At 43.9% G+C, this 19,571-nt stretch overlaps 1 protein-coding gene across 1 annotated transcript in view; it reads left to right on the forward strand.

Moving 5' to 3' along the window:
• LOC310858326 (protein sidekick-1-like) overlaps positions 1-19,571 on the forward strand; it is a gene marked incomplete at its 3' end in the record, with an annotated part of 358,338 nt that overhangs the window by 138,312 nt on the left and 200,455 nt on the right. The window contains exons 2-4 of the mRNA XM_083764434.1: positions 971-1,127; positions 10,339-10,448; positions 14,354-14,501. Coding sequence (XP_083620560.1) covers positions 971-1,127; positions 10,339-10,448; positions 14,354-14,501 — 415 coding nt within the window. The remainder of the gene's footprint in view (positions 1-970; positions 1,128-10,338; positions 10,449-14,353; positions 14,502-19,571) is intronic.

The following is a 19,571-nucleotide window of genomic DNA, read 5'->3' on the forward strand; positions in this document are numbered from 1 at the left end:
CTCTCATGGAATACATTTTCAATATATAAAGTTACAACACCAACTTTGCTGAGGCTGTATATTGCTTTGTTTTAAAAAATATAAGGTTTTCTTAATTTCCTGACAAATGAACATTTTGGAGCCATGAGGTCCCCCCCCCCCTGACAGCAGAGATATATTATATACGATACGGTGCATGGTTAAGAATAGCATAAAGTTGGAATACAGACAGCAGAAATGCTCCTTGTGCACTCACAGTGGCCCCCTGGGTGGTGCTTCTAGTCTCTATGGCTGTTCACTGATTAATCATTGATGGGTCAAACGCAGTAGGCATATATACGAAGTTCCTCACGGGGACCAATAGAGTACATGTTCATTTCATACGAAGTATATGAGCTGTGGGCATAGGAGGTGCTAGCGCCCCTCAAAAAGGATATGTACAGTAGGAGCATCAATAGTTTTCATTATTTAATCGTTTCAATTATTTATCACACATGCAAGAGTTCAGTTGATATTTGATATGAAGGCATTTCCTCCATTGTAAATCAGTGTACTTTTGACACGCCGATTCACTTGGTTTTACATGCATGCAATGTACAGTATGTACTGTAATACGCCTTCATAAGTTATCCCAGCTACCTTCAACATTGTCTCAGTAAAGGGACAGGCACAGGTTCTCGTCATCTCCCGTTTCTCAAAGGAAATCAGTGACTTCCGTATGTTTTCGTCTTGTTGCCGTTTATTACTAACACAGCTGTCTCAACATGTCAGACAGTGACATTCTTGTACTTACAGCTTCCTCAATGATTGTGCCTGCTTTCGAGAGACCCTCTGTGATTTGCACTTGTAGTTAATACACAGCTTTGCGGAATACATGATGTCCGGTTGTTCCAAGTATGTCTAGACTTTTGAATCAGCTGATGAATACCTTTCTCTCTCTCTCTCTCTCTCTCTCTCTCTCTCTCTCTCTCTCTCTCTGTCTGTCTCTCAGAGGTGGCCCCCTACCTGCGTGGAGGTATGCCAGGGCAGCAGGTGGTGCTGGAAGGGAACAGACTGGTGCTGACCTGCCTGGCTGGAGGCAGCTGGCCTCTCCAGTACTCCTGGACCCTCAACAGCAGCAACATCACGGGATGGTCGCCTCGACACAGGTGAGTTCAAAGTAAACCCACCCCCATCACTCCCCCATTATCACCTTTTCAGTCAGCCGTCAACTCCATAGAAACTTGATGCAACACAATTCAAATATTGCTCACTGTATTCCAACACAAAATACTGCCATGCTTAGAAAACAGAATCACCTAAGTGAGTAAGTGACTAAGTCACCAGTGTGGTTTAATGCATACCAAATTGGACCAGCTCAGTGGCGTTGTGGTTAGAGTGTCCGCCCTGAGACTGGGAGGTCGGGGTTCGATCCCCGGCCGGTTCATACCAAATCCTCTAAAAATGGGACCCAGTGCCTCCCTCATTGACACTCAGCATCAAGGATTGGGGGTAAAGTCCCTGCGACATACTAGCGTCGTGTCCAGGGGGTGTACTTGTACATCAAGCTGCCTCACGCTACAGAAACAGGAGATAGGCTCCTGCCCCTATGGGCCTCATGGTTCGGCAAGGCTACTTATACCAAATTGTGGGTCCTTGAAATTCTAACTCTGAGAGCGTTTAATGTGGACCGTTACGGCTCCAGTTGGTTCCATTCCAGGTCTGTATGTCTGTGTTTTTGTATTTCTGTCCACCTCTGCCCTCGCCGCATCATATGCCCTCTGTCTCTCTCCGTCACCGTCAACTATACTGATGCGGTCTCATGCCCGTCCATCCGTCCACATGTCAGGATGTCTGTCCATCCGTCCCCTATTCCCGCTGTGCCATGTACACAGCCAGTCCTCTCAATCCGTGCATGTGCGTGTGACCGTGTGTGTGTGTGTGTGTGTGTGTGTGTGTGTGTGTGTGTGGCCTACCGGCATGTGCACTTAAGCCTCTCCAACTGATCCAAAATGCCGCAGCTCGCTTGGTCTTCAACCAGCCAAAATTCTCACATGTCTCCCCCCTTCTCCGCTCCCCCCATTGGCTCCCGGTCGCTGCCCGCACAGAATACAAAACTCTGATGCTGGCATTCAAAGCAACCAAAGGCATGGCTCCCCCATATCTTGCAAGTATGATCGAACCCTACAAACCCTCCCGCGCACTCAGATCAGCCAAAGCAGGGAAGCTGGAAGTACCTTCACTAAAAAGGCCGGGACAACGCTCCACACGTCCCAAACTCTTCTCCATTCTGGTTCCTACTACGGAAGTATGGAATGCACTTCCCATTACAATCAGAACTGCAGCCTCACTCCCAATCTTCCGCTGTAGTCTGAAAACCCACCTTTTCAGACTCCATCATGGCCCATAGCACTTGCCCTAGCCCCTTAGATAACACTTTATGTAGACTTATGTAGCATTTTATACAGACCTATAGCATGTTACGTAGACAGCACTAGAATTGCATCTCATGTAGTCATAGCACTTTATAGTATAAGTATAGTATAGTATAGTATAGTATATGTATACTGTAGTTCATATGTGTACCGTAATTTCCGGACTATAAGCCGCACCTGAATATAAGCCGCACCAGCCAAATTTAGGGAAAATCCCATATACAAGCCGCACCGGACTATAAGCCGCACCGGACTATAAGCCGCAGCTACGTTAGCTCAGAGCCTGAGATGGCTCTGCGTTAGCTGTAAAAATCCATAGATTAGCCGCACCGTTGTATAAGCCGCAGGGTTCAAATCATGGGTAAAAAGCCGCGGCTTATAGTCCGGAAATTACGGTAGTTTCATTATATAGATATTCCACTGTTACGTTCTTAGCTTACATATGTTTCATGATAACTACTTTTTATGTATGTGATTTATTGCCATGCTTTTGTTCTTGCTTAATGTAAATCGCTATGGATTAAGAGCGTCTGCTAAATGCCTAATTTGCCTTGTAAATTGTGTGTGTGTGTGTGTGTGTGTGTGTGTGTGTGTGTGTGTGTGTGTGTGTGTGTGTGTGCAAAGGCCTTCTAAATCAGTAGTTCTCACAAATAAGATAACTATGTTTGTGAGCTTGTACAGTATATCTGCTGCTTTTGAATACCAACGCTCAAATCTAAACTGTCACAGGGCAGCCCGTGCCCCACACACACACACACACACACACACACACACACACACACACACACACACACACACACACACACACACACACACACACACACACACACACACACACACACACACACACACACACACACACACACACACACAGTTGATGAATGCATTCACAATTTATTCACAACATATTCAGGTTTCATAATGATGCACAAAATAAATGATACACACAGACTTGCAGGGAAAACATTCAGTTCATTGTAACCTGTGGTTAGCTCAGTGTTTGTCACTTGTATGGCCTCTCCAGTGCTGGCACTCTTCTGTCTGATTCTGAGCTGGTGAACCAGAGCAGGGCTCAGCCATTCAGCTTAAGAAGGGGGGGAAGGTACCATGTACCTTTGAGGAGTAGGGGTGTTTCACAATGTCGATGAGCAAAGTATTTCTATTATCTGGGAAATGAATGTAAACCCAAATGATGTTTAGTCTAAAATAGAACATATATTTATTGGGTTACTTATTCATGTTCAGCTGATATCTGTGAGCTTGTAGATAAAGCTGTTTTGGTTTGATTTAATTGCTTCTCTGTGGGTGGTAGGATCCTCTCCTATAAAGGGGAGACTGCAGCAGAGCTAGTCAGTTATGCTCGGGCAGGCGACATGCTGACAGCCCAGTGAGAGAGCTGCTGGGGCCCAGGTCATGGGTATACCCTAGTTCAGTTTTGTTATTTTTCCTTTGTCCTAAGTTTTGCATTAAGTATTTTTGAGTTATTTATTTGGGATTTTTGGCCAGTATTATTTTCGCTGTTTGATATTTTTTCATCGTGAATATCTGCACTGGAGCTGGAGTTCCACAAAAAGCATCGCTGAGAGCCTTGGCCCTCGGGCAACTTTACATAAACCCTAAGGGGCGAGGTCACGCTAAAACATCTGGGAATTCACGTAAATTTGCACGTAAAGTAAAATTTCTTCATTGACGTTTTCGTGCCGGGTAGGGCGTAAAATGTGTGTTTATTAGTAAGGCCAGGCAGGGCCTCGGGCCATCTCAGTTATAGGGCCCAGTTAGGGCCCTAACTGGGCTTTCTGCTTTTTTAAGTTGTAGTTTTTAACAAAATCATTATTTCAAGGTAATGCCGTTTCAGAAGAATGCTGTTTCAGAACAAAACGAAAAAATATAAAAATTACTTTATTCCTTTTCTTTTGATTCAGTTGACCATTTAATTATAAAACAAAAAGATTAATTCACCAGGATTGTTTTAGAATTCTCTGTGTTTCCATGACATTCGCTTACAGTTACATCTGGCCACAGAAGATCACAGGATCTACTGAATGTGAAGGTAGCCTACTGGCGAAGGCTTATACTGTGTGTGTGTATAGGCTCAATATGTCAGTTTGTCACATTCAATAGATCCTGTGATCTTTTGTGGCCAGATGTAATTTCTTGGGGTCTAGTAGGACTATAGTAAATAATAAAATAATAAATTGCCATAACAATTTGTAAAATAATACATATTTAGCCCCATGCTCGAATGCCCCCGCCCCCCTGTCAAAAACTGCTAAAATCCCTAAAACGAAAGAAAGCAGCAAATGAAAGAAAATGAACACTCACCTTTTAGTTTCTCTAATAACAACCTAAAACATGAACCTTGGTTGAAAAAAACTAAAGTTGTCCTTTAAAAACAATCGATTTGTTGATGGGCTGTCAGCTGGCTGTCACCAACGGTTAGTCACAGTGTGGTGGATACTGATTAGAGCCTCTACTGCTACTTTGTTCAAAGCTGACTTCTAGTCAAACTTTTAGCGGAGAAAGGCCTAATCACTTAAAGTGTCTGCCACACTCTGCTGCTTCTCCCCACAACGGCAATTAATGGTGCCTGCCTGGTCTCTCTCCATGACAGTTTAGGACAAGCCTGACCAATCAAGTGGAATTTCACTGGAAAGATTTTTTTTAGGTAAAATAAATGAGTCCCTTTCTGGCTTAAGAATTTCATTATTTCTTTGGGCTAGTACTCAAAGGAGCACCTGGCAATGTAGTTTGGTGCACACAGCAGGAGGGGGGGGGGGTGTGCTTGGAGGGAACGGACGTTCATTTCCTGCCATAACGTTATGGTGCAAAGCTACACTAGTACACCTAGCCACAGACAGTGTCGTCGTTAAGCAGCAGTAAGGTCCCACTGACAGCAGCTGTACGTTTATCACTATAGCACAGCCTCAAACGTCCAACACATATACAATGAATTACTCAACTAATGCTGCACCTAATGCAGGTTCCATGTTTCATTCACCACATATACAATGAATTACTCACCTAATGCTGCACCTAATGCAGGTTCCATGTTTCATTCACCACATATACAATGAATTACTCACCTAATGCTGCACCTAATGCAGGTTCCATGTTTCATTCACCACATATACAATGAATTACTCACCTAATGCTGCACCTAATGCAGGTTCCATGTTTCATTCACCACATATACAATGAATTACTCACCTAATGCTGCACCTAATGCAGGTTCCATGTTTCATTCACCACATATACAATGAATTACTCACCTAATGCTGCACCTAATGCAGGTTCCATGTTTCATTCAACACATATACAATGAATTACTCACCTAATGCTGCACCTAATGCAGGTTCCATGTTTCATTCCAGCGTGTGTAACCTGCATTGCTTAAGTGACAGTTTTCATATTATGGTCGCTAACGTGGTTTACAGCTGAGCTCACAATAACTTTCCATTTCCGTTGTCATTGTAGCTTGTCACTGTAGCTTGTTTACAACTGAAACGGACTTCCTGTCCTCTGACTTCCTCATCAAAATAAGAGCTACTTGTAATGATTAGTCAACACTAGTTTTATTTCTAAGTCTACTTACAGGACGTTTAACGTCTCATTTGAGTTCCTTTTGAATGCCTGTCAGCATTCTCTAAATCCCTGTCTCTCAGATGTTGGTGCGCAAATGCGCCTCCATGTCTTTGATCTATACCGCTCACCAAACGTTTTGACGACGCATGCGCACTGGCGCACCGCTTGTGTGCAGCGCTGTACATAGTCTACAAAATTTGTACATTTAATGTATTCTAAACCCAGTTTTCTGAAGGAAAACAAAAACGTATGGTGTTCAAAACCTTTTTTCTAAATATCTACAAGCTCATAGTGCGGCACAAAGTGATGGACTATGAGCTTGTATATCTGGATATACATAATAAATCTCTTTCCATGCCCATGACGTCTTTAACGACTTTTTTTTAATCGATTTGTTATACGATTTTGATGACTCATGGACATTTTCTGGGTACAGACGACCCTCGCTTCCACTAACCGTAGGCGGGTGTTGTTTCCGTATAGGAGACAAATTCATTCCGCAATGGTGGCCGAAAATGTCCCATCCATTCACTCCTGTTACAGTAGCCTTCTTCAGAGCACATTAAAAAGTATTTTTAATCTTCTCTGAAGAAGGCTACTGCCACACACGCGCACGCACGCACACCGCAGACAAAAGGCAAGCAAATTGAAACTGTGTGAAAAGTTTTTTTTTTAACCCAACTACGTTATTACTATTTCCATATTGAGCAAATATCAATTTAATTGAAGGTTTCCTGTATATATACTACAATTACCCAACAACGCTGCTGCTGCGAGTGGAAACCCCCCCCCCCCCCCTCCCCCCCCCCCCCGAGCCTCATCTAGACTCCCTTGAGCGACGGTGATCACTTTATTTGACAGCAAGGGCATTTCCATAGACAGCAAGGATATTGAGTTGTCATCCTCTCCTCAATTCTGCCAGAATAATTCACTTTGTGAACAGAAAAAAAACGAAACAAAAAAGAAAAAACCCCACCACACTACTCGGGGCAGGGAAAGCTGCAGGGATTCAACGCGTATAATATGAGAACAAAATGCCTGACGAAGCAGAATGCTGACATGGATATAACAAAACTGAACAAGATCCAATCAATTTGGACAACACATTTCAAGGTGTTCATAACTGAACGGGTCACCAGAGGAGGCAAAAAGTGCTAATCATCAGGGACGATTGCAGAATTGGACAAGTATACTATAGCCTGCCCCCTGCCGTAGATGTGATTTCTGGTCTAGAGGGGCGAATTCAACACTTCCGGCAAAAACAGCCGGTGGATCCTATTGATTCACCGATCTGTACACGCGTCGCCCGCCCCTGCCCCCCCTCTTCCTCCCCTCTCCTCCCCCGTAGTACGCAGCAGAGAAAACACTGACGTCACCAAATTTGAAGCGACTGCACTGGTTATTGGTTATAGCGGAAAAACAAGGTTCACTCCCAGACCCAGATGTCCTGGCTTGTTTTTCCAGGCTTTGGATTCTGTGGTCTTGTATCTTGTTATCTTGTGTCCTGTGTAGATTCCGGGGATGTGAGATCGTTGGAGATACCGAGTGCGTTGGTCGGTTATCTGTTAGACTATAGAGAGCACCTGGATCTAATATTCTCAAAGATAGCATTATGTTTGCCAAGACAGGGCAGAAGGGTTTGTTTATTTATTATTTATGGGGATTTACCGCGACGTTTGCGGGCGGCACCACCAGCAAGGAGTGTCAGAGAGGCTGGACAACTTCGAAGCCTCTGGCCCTACTGGTCAAAGCTGAGACTGCAGGCAGGCCCGTGCATTTCACAGTAAGCGGTAAAGCACAGCTGGGTTTACTGTTGGCGGTCAAATTGTTGGTAGTCAACAACTTGACCACCTGTTGGTGGTCAACAATTTGACCACCTGTTCAAATCGGTCAAATCGAAAGAAATGCGGAAGTAGAGTGTTCTTTCGGGTGCTTCAAAACGCCAATGAGCAACTTTGAACATTGACATGAATAGCAGGGGGGGCGGGGCTGTCGCTCCTTGTAGGTTTTATAATTACTCTATGGTCGGGCAGGACGAGTAGGATGAAGACTGTCTATGCTTCCTCCACACGGGGGCTAGGATACAACAGCAGTGATAACTGTGTGTGGGGAGGAATCAATTGGCATAATAACAACATTGGGAAAAAGGGGGTAAAAGTTAATTAAAAAAAAGAAAAGAACATGCCGTTTGGTTTGATTATAGTGTTAAAATGGTTATGTCCTTTTGATTGGCTGTTAAAATGGTTATCATGTCCTTTTGATTAGCTGTTTAAATAGCTAGTTATTATGTCCTTTTGATTGGCTAAGTGGCCACATGAACAGTCCATCTAAATGCATTTAAATCTCATCTCCTGGTTCCCTCCCTAGTCAGGTTCTGTCTGCCAAAACACTTTGGTGTTTCAGTTTGTAGAGCAAGGAGTGTTGCTGATGTCTGAACCTCCTTTCCAAAACTCCCAGGTCTGTTCTGTGAGCTGCTTTCATCAAAAAATAAATACAGTACATGAAATAATAATAATAATAATAATATTAATAACCTCTGGTCTTGCCAACGCTAAGAAGCACTTGCTGTGGTAAAAGTATGGCATTCTGCTTGCCCTGATATGCATGCACGCACACACGCCACACGGACGAACACACACACACACACACACACACACACACACACACACACACACACACACACACACACACACACACACACACACACACACACACACATAAATATATTGACCACGTGTACAATACTGTACTTCTGAGAACATTTCTTTCATAGATTCGACAAAGGACATGGCACAATTTTCTCTGCTAAAAATATGTCCCTGTGGGATTTTTGTTGTTGTTGAAATCATCACATTTCACTTCCGGTTCACTTCCGGTTTTATCGACCGCCTAGCAACCATTCATACATTGCATACGAGCACGATCTAACTTAATCAGTCGAATCCCTTAATTGTGAACGGTTGGATTTGAATTGACGAGTGTACGGTTGGATTTGAATTGACTAGTATCGTCAATGGCAGGGAATATGTTTTAAGTTAATACTTTACCTAACACATGGAAAACGGTGGATTTTATTCCACCTCCAGCACACTTTTAATCATCCATTAGCAACAACAAACAAAAAAAGGCCACAGATCTGCTGTTTTGGGTTTGTGTTTGCTTTGAACTCCGCATGGGTTTCATGTGCACACTGGGATTCCATTCCTGTGCGCACTGTCCACCAATCTTAACAGAGGCGGCGTGGTGAGAATAAAAGGTGAGCCGTTTGTTATGCACGGCGTCCAGCTGATAGACGTGCTATTGTTCACACGCTGCTGAATCACACCGGGGGATCCATCTGTGCCTGTGTGTGTGTGAGCCACGTCCGTGTCTTCAGTGGAATGTGTTGAGACAATTATCTTATATTGATTTTTGAGTCTTATTTTTGTTGTACTTTCTGTTTAGCGAGATGGTTTCAAGGCAACACTTTTTTAAATGTAAATACTAGACAGCCCGGAGAACGTGCTCTGGATTGTGATTGTCAATTTGTGACGGCGGTGCGCACACACGTCACGCACACCGACACCACCGCCGCCACTGACAACGACAACAACAAATGGGATTTTAAAAATCCAATTCAGTGTGCGCACGCACTGTGTGGGTGTGTGTGTGTGTGTGTGTGTGTGTGTGTGTGTGTGTGTGTGTGTGTGTGTGTGTGTTGGCAGAATATATTGGCAGCCTGGCAGTTTAATACTTGGCTGTCCTCGTATTGGTAATGAGCCCCAAAGCGATGTCCAGTTTTAGTGTATTACTGTGTGTATGTGTGTGTGCGACTGCGCGTGTGTGTGCGTGTGCGTGTGTATGTGCACATGCACGTGGGTGTGGGGCACATGCGAGTGTATGTGTGTCCAAGATGGGGTGTAATGGGGTTTTAATGGGTTGTGCAACTCTAACAGGGTGCCTAGGACACACACACACACACATACACACACACACACACACACGCCGCCAATCCGCCTACCCTTCTGTTGACATATCTCACAACCTTAGTCCAATTCCGCTCTCGGAGCAAGGTCGCACGCACACATGCACGCACACAGACACAAACACACACACACACACACACACACACACACACACACACACATACACACACACACACACACACACACTCTCTCTCTCTCTCTCCCGCCTTGCCTTCTGTCTCATCCCACGCCAAACATTACTTCCAACGCCTCCCCCGTACTGTGTACAGTGCTTACATCTTGTCCACATCATATTGTTGACAGTCATTGTATTGCTCTTGATGAAACCCACTCTCACGGTGTGTGTGTGTGTGTGTGTGTGTGTGTGTGTGTGTGTGTGCGCGTGCGTGTGTCTCCAGGTTATGGTCCATTCCAGTGCTGAGCAGGACAGACTCAGGTGTTTATCAGTGCATGGTGAGGAACAGGATGGGCGGCTTCATTCACAGGAGAACAGAGGTGCAGGTGGCCTGTAAGTAAACACGCACACATGCACACACACACATGCACGCACATACACACACACACACAGTATGCCACATTGATGTTTTTTTTATTGTGATGTGATGTGTTTATTCACGAAGGTCAATTGGTTACAGTAAGGAACAGAAGGAACACTGAACACTGAAAAATAGTCAAATTGTTGTGGCGTAATCGCCACAGTTTGGCGTCAAACTCGAGGAATTTGTGACGATATTGACAGTATGCTTTCTTACTTCATAATTATTTACACTTTTTAGAGGTTTTAGAGGTAGCTAAGAAGTGAAATGTAGCATGTAGGAAAATACACGTTCTATAATATTCAGAAACAAAGATTCAATCATGGTGCATTCAGTCAGCACAACATAACATACAGCAGCCAAAGAAGAAGGAAGGGCCTTAGTTATTTCGCACACCAAGCTGGTAAGTGCGTGCAAAGTGTGTGGTGGACACACATGCACGCACGTACACACGCACGCGCGCACAGCGACATTTAAAACCGTTCAAATGATGCTAATTGGCCAATCACCAGTTCTCCTTTTAAACTCTGGGACGGCTGGAACAACAACTTTTATAATAGTTTTTTATTGTTCATACCGACAGCAGTACATAGAATGCAGTTACTCGCAGGGAGAGAAAAAAGAGGGGGGTACAAACATGTTTGTCAGGTGAAACCTGACATACAACAGCCCTGTTTTTAACAACGACCTAGTCATGATTGGCTGTCCCTAACGCCGCCTAAGCCAATGGGAGTCTGACCCCATACTCTGCTGAAACGCCGCCAGCCAATCGCATAGTAGCGACCTAGTCATGATTGGCTGCCTCCTAAGCTATGACACGCGCACCGCGGGAGGCTGCACCCAGACCACACTCCGCAACCATAGAAATATTTAACCCATTTTGAAAATTAAAAAAATAGCAGATCTAGAAGCTCATAGCGCGCCACCGAGTGGCACGCTACGAGCTTGTAGGTCTGCTATTTTTTTTAAATCGTGAAAATGTGCCTCAAATTTGGAATATATCTTTTAACGTTTTTAACTAAAATCTTTGCTTCTGGAGGGTCCCTGGAACAACATAATTTCAGATGGGCGTCTCGGAGGCCAATTTGTGGGGCCCTTGACATGAAATATTGAGTGATATATAGGCCTAGAAACATAGGTTATTTCAGAAAACTGTCAGGATTTAGAAGACATTTTTTTCAGGCCTAAATGGGATAAACACTCCAGCGTGGACCGTAACGCCTGGTAACACCGACTAACGTTATGAGCTAAGAGCAGGAAAAAAGAAAAAAGGGCGACAAATGCACAACGGAGACAGCACTCTTTTCACCTGACAAATATGACTATGTCATCATTTCTTGTTTTTTTGGCCATAGAGGACAACCTCCTGCAACCCCTACCAACTTATGGTCCGATGTAGCCCTGAATCATGACTGTGGAGCGTCATGTGAACCATGGCTATAGGTCCCATATACAGTGTTGCGTCCAGAATATATAATATAGCCTATTTAATGCCATATAAATTCATGCGCCATGGTGCCATGCAGATATTACCAGATAACATTATGTGATGTAGCCTACAAGACCAGATGAGACACGTGCCTGACACAATGTACCAGGCAGTAAGACGAAGCACAGTCTCTCTCTCTCTCTCTCTCTTCTCTCTCTCTCTCTCTCTCTCTCTCTCTCTCTCTCTCTCTCTCTCTCTCTCTCTCTGGCCATGCTATTTTCACACCCAGTGACTCAATCAGACTTTTCATTTCAAGTACAGAAGGAGATGATCACCTTCTCAGCGGAGAAGGGGACCCAGCACTGCTCAAAGGGTGAAACACCATGTACTGTACTGTGTATAGCTACTGTACAGTATGTGAAAGACGTGAGGTCGATTATTCTTTCCCGTGCTCCGACATTCGCGAATCACTACGATATTCGTCCATCACTTTTTTCTGCGTAGAAAAAATAGGCCTATATACAGTACATAATACATATTTTTATTTAATAGTTTTGTTCATATTTCGTTTTTTTTTTTAATCCCACGATTTAACCCATTTTTCACCCCTGTGTCAATCATCTAATGTGATCCTGGGCTCTACACACCCTCCACCAACCTAGTCCCCATATATAGGGGAGAGCAACGGACTTGAACTCATGCTTCCTTCATGCCTGAGTGTCCAAGTTGCCCCTTTACACCTGACAGGGGGGAGTTTCTCTGGTTGGACGTAGCGCGTGGAAGGAACACGTTATTCCATAAAAACGTTTTAAACAATAAAATATCACTATTCTATTGAAAATGCATATAAATGCATTTTAGTGGGCACTTCTTTTCTTTTCCGACGGGAATTCCCGGGTAGCCCGGGAAAAGGTCGGCAAATTCCCGGGATTTAAAATGCCATGTTTTCCCCGTAGGTTTTATTCACTGATTATTAGCCTCGCTGCTTCTACTGCTTTGCTACTGAAAAGGAGTGTCCAGCTGAGTTACATCAAGGAATCTGAATAGATTTAGCATATAATAAAACCTTGGAAAATACCCCCTCCAATGCACTGACAATCTACTGAATTGCCAATGGCAGGATATGTGAAGTTCTCAAATGGCACATCTTTAGTTCAGTCACCGTTTAGCCTCGGAAACCCAGACGTTTTTATTTCCAGGGAGAGAGAAAAAAAGTCTGGGTCCGAGTCCACTTCAATTCGGCATAGAGTAGCGCAAACATCGCTCACTCTCTGCTGATTTCTGATCTGCACCTTTGTTAAATTGACACACACACACACACACACACACACACACACACACTCCTCTCTCTCTCTCTCTGTCGCTCTAAGTAATTAGTCTCATGTCGCGCATCTGCACATAGTTTCTCCCGGCGGATCCTGCCGGGAGCTGCCTATGCCATAGAATGCATAGGTGAGTTCCAGACTAGTCACCGTTTGACATTTGGTCAAGAATTGACAATAATGCCTTCATAATATTCTTATATCAAAGGTCCCTAAAAGGCCAATCAGAATTACTTCCTGTCAATCGAAAACGTACTGCGTGATGACATACATTATAGGCAGACCACAGACGGGCGTTTTCAACTTAATCGGCAAACTAAAACATGTCTCCGGAAACATTTTATGGTAGAAATAAGCAACATGTTAACAAACATGCTTCGCACTGGCCGTCTCTCTCTCTAACACTGCATTAGTCTGAAATGTCAAAATAAATTTCACCAGATATTTAAAGATGGAGTGCCATGATTTTTTTCCACCCTAAAACATGATCATCAGGTATTATTATAATATAAGGAGGAATAACCTTTTCCAAAAAGTGTACAGTATTTGTTAAAATCATGTTTTTATGTGGACACGACCACCAGTTCATTAAGTATGCCTGGTGGGTGGTGATGGGTGGTGATCCACCTGAACTGAAGCCGCACCTCGAGTCGTGACAAATCACGACAACAAACACAATATTTTGGACCAAACACATAATTACAAAGAAGAAAAACAACAAAAAAAAGTGTTGTAACCTGCCGTTCTTTTCTACTTTCGAATTCTTTGTTTGGCCCAAAACATTGTGTTTATTGTCATGTTTTGTCACGACAATAGTAGCATGCTACGGGCGTAGACGGCCGTAGCATGTAGCATGCTACGGCATGTAGCATGCTACGGGCGTAGGCGGCCGTAGCATGTTCATGTTCATGACGTATCACGGCCGCCGTGCACGGGCGTACAGGCGGCGCTTCCGCATGCTCAGCGTGCGTCGCAGTCTATGACTTGCTGAACTGAACTGCGGCCAAAGTATGCTGCAACTGCGCACACCACACGCAACTTGTTGCCGGCTCAAATGTATATAGATATACATATTTACAGATGCTAAAAGGATGGACTATAACCTCTCTCTCTCTCTCTCTCTCAGACCAGGGGAGCTTCTCGTCAGAGGAGCAGAGAAAGACGGTCACTCAGGGCCGAGCGGCGGTCATCAGCCCTCCCCCGCTAGCCTCCTTCCCAAGACCCCTGGTCACATGGTACAGAGACGGACACAAGATTATCCCTGGCAACCGAGTGTGAGTTACATGCACGCACACACACACACACACACTCACGCACACACACGCGCACGCGCGCATACACACACACACACACACACACACACACACACAAACAAGATGTTGATTTTTATCAATGTCAATTAACACACGCTTTCAAGAAACGTCCCCTTTCAAGAAATAATAGTTGAATAGGCATTATCAAAAAGCCGTTATCCAATTATCCAAGCCATTATCTGATATTTCTTCTCCTCCTCCTCGGGAAGAAATTACTTTTGGATGATTCAAATCTGCTTCACCTCTGTAATCTACACAGTGAATAATAATAACAATATTATAATAATAATAAGTAGCATATACTGCACGCCCTGACTGGAGCAGACACTAATGGGGGTAAATCAGGGTACATTTTGTTAGTTTTATTTTGACCAGGGATTAGTTTGACATTATTGTCCTGCTGGGTTTGATAGCATGTGCATATGTTTTTCTTCTGCGCTGCCACAGCTCTCCTGTCAATGTTTGTTTGAAAGATCCAATCCCGTTAGTAATACAAGCATTGTGACAGTGCGGGGAAGGGGGCAAGGCTGTAGTACAAACAAACACACTGTTTATTCTTTTTACACTGCATAGATTGCTATTATAGATTGTCTATTGATCGGTTAAAAACATCACACGTATTGATTTGGTTTCAGAATTATTGGTTGAATTTCGCTCGGCGTTGTACTGTACAAAGATACGTTTTTATTACGGTAATTTTACGCATCGCCAGCGCCTTTTCATTGTGCCCCGCTGACAGCTCGCTATGTGGGATCTAATCGTTCCTTAAGAATGAAATTGTAAGGGCCTTGTCACTGCACCATACACAAAATGACTGGGAGGAAATGGGCACATTTTTCCAAACCTTTTTTAATGGTGGCTGCTACAATGGCTGCCTCGGAGAAAAGGTCACTGTAGGTGTGAACTGTTTTGTCGTATTGAGCTCAACTCTCTAGCTTGAATGAAGTTGATGGGGAAAACAGCTCTGTGGCTTAATGATGCCGGACCACAATTATCCAACTACATTACTGCACCTGCACGTCAATATGCCTGAGTCAGCACTTCATCCTTCTGCATTAGACTGAATCCTCATGTCTGGCGGTGGGAGAGAAAAACCCTACTCTCCTCTTTGACAATAACAGTTCCTGACAAAACCGGCCTGCACCACCATTAACATCTTCTTTTTCTTTCATGGAGGCCTGTGTGAATGGCTGCAGTATTCTAAACGTCAAACCAAAGAAACAGAGAGCTATAGATAACCATGGGTCTGGTTCACTGAACACATCAGAAGTTAGCACCGTCACTTTTTGTGACACAGTATGATCCGAAAAGGAACAGCGTTGTGGGGTTGTTTCATTAGTGGGGTTGTTTCATTAGTGGGTTTGGTTGCAAGTACAAAAAGGTCCTCAAAATAGTTCTTCATGCGGAGTGCTTCTTCAGACTAATTTACACCTCGTCTTCGCCCTTCACACCTCCTCCATTGTCTGCCACTTCCCTTCTTCTCTTCAGAGTTATTACTTTTTATTTTTAGTTATGTTGGAGGAATTGCAAGTCAAACAAAGTAAACATGACTGCGTGTGACAGTCTCATGGCTCACATGAAACTGAGGGAAAGTAAGCATAACCGAAAGAGAATAATCCTACAGTATAACTGTATTTACAAGAATTGCAACTGAACTGAAGAAAAGTGTAGTGAGATTCATGAGACAATCGGAACCAGTGCAGTGTTTCTTACAATCTTGAATTTGCTCTACCTACATACTGTAGCTACAGTACTTGGGCACGCACGTACGCACGCACGCACGCACACTTTAACAATTCATGTCCACACAAAGGAAATTGCATACAAGGACATAAGTGCAGCAAAGTTACGTCCACAAAATCAAGGCATAATGTCCTCGGTCATGATACAATTAAGGTTGTCCGAACCCCCTCCAACAACCAGTCCACGGGACGACTGAGACTTTACAAGGTGTCTATCCGTTTGTAAGAGGGTCTATAATCTGTGTGTCTGGATGTAATCTCACAAAGCGATCATTGTGTCAGTATATGTCCCACCCCTGCTGTGCCCATACTTGTACAGTGCATGCATGCTTTTAAAATGTAATGCCAATTCAACCCACATGATTCCCGTCTGGCTGTTATGCACACATAAGCATTGTAAGCATGCTACAGAAAAAATGATAACCATAAGGTGTTACGAAGGATACGAGATGTCGCACTGACATCACAACAATGACGTAAAGATGCGACATCGCCAGTCTATAAAAGAAGGCCTGGACAGGTTTAAGGTGGAATTAAGCTTTTGACATGAGTTGCAACTTACCTACAGATAACTATTGAGTCGCCTGTGTTCAAGGATTCACATTTCCACCCCTTGCTAACCAAGGTGCGAACCTCGGCTCCGATTCCAAGACCAGACTTTAGGTTCTTAATAGAACCTTGAGTATATAAGGTATTCAATACCACAAGTACCGTATGTGTAAACACAGTTGTCGGGCATGCAGCATTTTTTTTTCGTATCGTTTTTTTTGGGGGGTTCTTTGGTTTGTAACTTCAGTTTACAAACTGATTTAGTGTCAGTAAATGATTTTGCTGCCCTGTACTTATTGTCTCCACCAGGCCGAAGGCATGGGGGGAGAGTATGTTTTGCACTCCGTCCGTCCGTCCGTCCGTCCGTCCGTGTGTCCGTCCGTGTGTCCGTCCGTGTGTCCGTGAGCAGCTAATCTCGGCCACCGTTAACCCGGTCGATGCCAACTTTTGCACACACACTCCCTGGATGCCAACGATGAACCTCTGCCCCAAACTTTCCAGAACGGCCTGTTATAGCGCCACCAAGAGGCCGCTTTGTGCAAAACAAGTTTTTGCACAGTACACCTACAGATTTTGTCTTTCAGATTTCTCACACTCCATCCTGATTGGTTAAGATTGGCTTCCAAAGTTCACAGGAGTGCTCAGTTTCAAACAAAATGCTGCAAATCATGAACACATCGCGTGATTTCCGTGAAATTGTGCACCCACATTCCCACTAGGCCGAGGACGAAATGCCACATGAACAATTTCAACTCAGCCTCAAGGTGGCGCTATAACTGGCCGAAAACTGTTTTTACCTCTAACTGCACGGATCTGTGGATAACTTTGTATGCCAACTCCCTAGAGGCCAAGGAAAAACCTTTGCCTGGAATTCTTCACATCTGCTCATCCTGGTGGAGACCTGTGCCCAGAAGGGCACTTTTTCTAGTTGCCTACTGTTGTCATGATTATGCTCTCTCAGTTTCAACTGTGGCAATACTTTGCAACTGCTATTTCTCCGTAGTCTCATTGTCATTCTGTTCCAGAATAAACTAAACACACACACACACACACACACACACACACACACACTTGTTTTCCCCGGTAAACAAGTAACTGTGTGTGTGTGGGTTCGTGCGTGTGTGCGCGCGTGTGAGGTCACACTGGCTGATCAGGTGTGTGTGTGTGTGTGTCTAGGGGGACAGGGCCAGATGGTGCCTGATATTTGGCTGTCTTCATGGCGGCTGAGCTGATGATGTGGTTTATGAAGTTTATTGATCGTATACGCATCCTTCCCTCAGTCCCCAAACACCCCCCAACCCTCCCCCCCATCTCTCTCTCTCTCTCTCTCTCTCTCTCTCTCTCTCTCTCTCAATTCAATTTCAAAGGGGCTTCATTGCCACGGCCATTTTATTATATTATATTCACATTATCACCTGGACTGTAAGAAATGTTAAGTACACTATTAAAATGTATATGCCTACCTGAATAAAGAAAAATGAACATTGTAACATTGTATATTAAGGGTGAACCAAATGGACCCATGGGTCTGTAACTCTGAGGGTCTACAAATGGAACCAAATGGACCCATAGGGTGCATTTGGTCCCATTCGTACACTCTCAGAGTTACTGTAAATTATCTTTGATTTTACAATAATATACATTGGGGTCCCAGAGATAGAAATGGGGGACCGTAGCCTAATTCAGGTCAAACTGGGGGTCCTGGAAATAATTTGGGGGTCCTTGAGGTGAAAAAGTTTGGGAACCACTGTTTTCATCACAGAGTGAATCACAGAGCTTTGTGAATGAGGGCCATTGATTCACTTGAAAAGACATGTTATTTCCCCGACATAAGAAAACTCATACCGTGTCTAAAAAACATTGCTGACCTGCACATCAGTGTCTCTTCCTTAGTGTCTGACTAGGGTTGATTCTGGAATATAACCTTCATTACTTCCAAAAGTCACATCCACAGCTATAGAAACCTGGTGTGTTACCTTAGACTCCAACCTCTCTAAGGTCATGTAAAGAAGGTTGTATCCTCCTGTATTTCTTTACCTTCAAATTCTTGTCCATATCAGACAGACAGTAAAAGCAGGGGACACGTATTTTTGTTTTGTTTTGGGGTGTTTGATTGGGTTGTTAAACTCTGCCTCCACCAAATGAACTGTATAGGGATATGGAACACAGCGTGAAGTCATTAAACCCCTTCTCCTTGTTTTAGCGTTTGCTCAATACAAGGCACTAAGGTTACAGTAGTATTGTCAATGCAATAATGTTTTTCCTTGCAAAATGATTTTTAGATCCATACAAGTCACACTAGAATAAGTTGCTGATTTCATACCGATGTAGTTGGATTGATGCAATTACTGTATCATTACAACTAGGGATGTCCCGATCGTTTCCGATCCGATCCCGATACCTCAATTTCTGTGTTAGCCGATACAGAATACCGATACCAATGTCGTGATCTGATGTTGTGTTTATAGCTATCTAGCTATATATCTCGTGTTGTGTTTATAGCAGACTCCTCACTCAAATGTGCACTTGCAGTTTGGGGCAACTCCAAAGCAAACTCCACTCCAAATTTTTTTTACCTGCCATATTGTCAACCCCCTTACCCCCTGTGTCGGATCGCTGGTTAGACTGGGCATATATACCGATATGACCCGATATGACAAATAAGGGCCGATCCGATACTTTTCCCGATGCCGATACAGTATCGGGACATCTCTAATTATGCAACCATTTTTTTCTCTCT

The sequence above is a fragment of the Protomyctophum parallelum genome (assembly GCF_964188405.1).
Source record: "Protomyctophum parallelum genome assembly, chromosome: 5".
Lineage (NCBI taxonomy): Eukaryota > Metazoa > Chordata > Actinopteri > Myctophiformes > Myctophidae > Protomyctophum > Protomyctophum parallelum.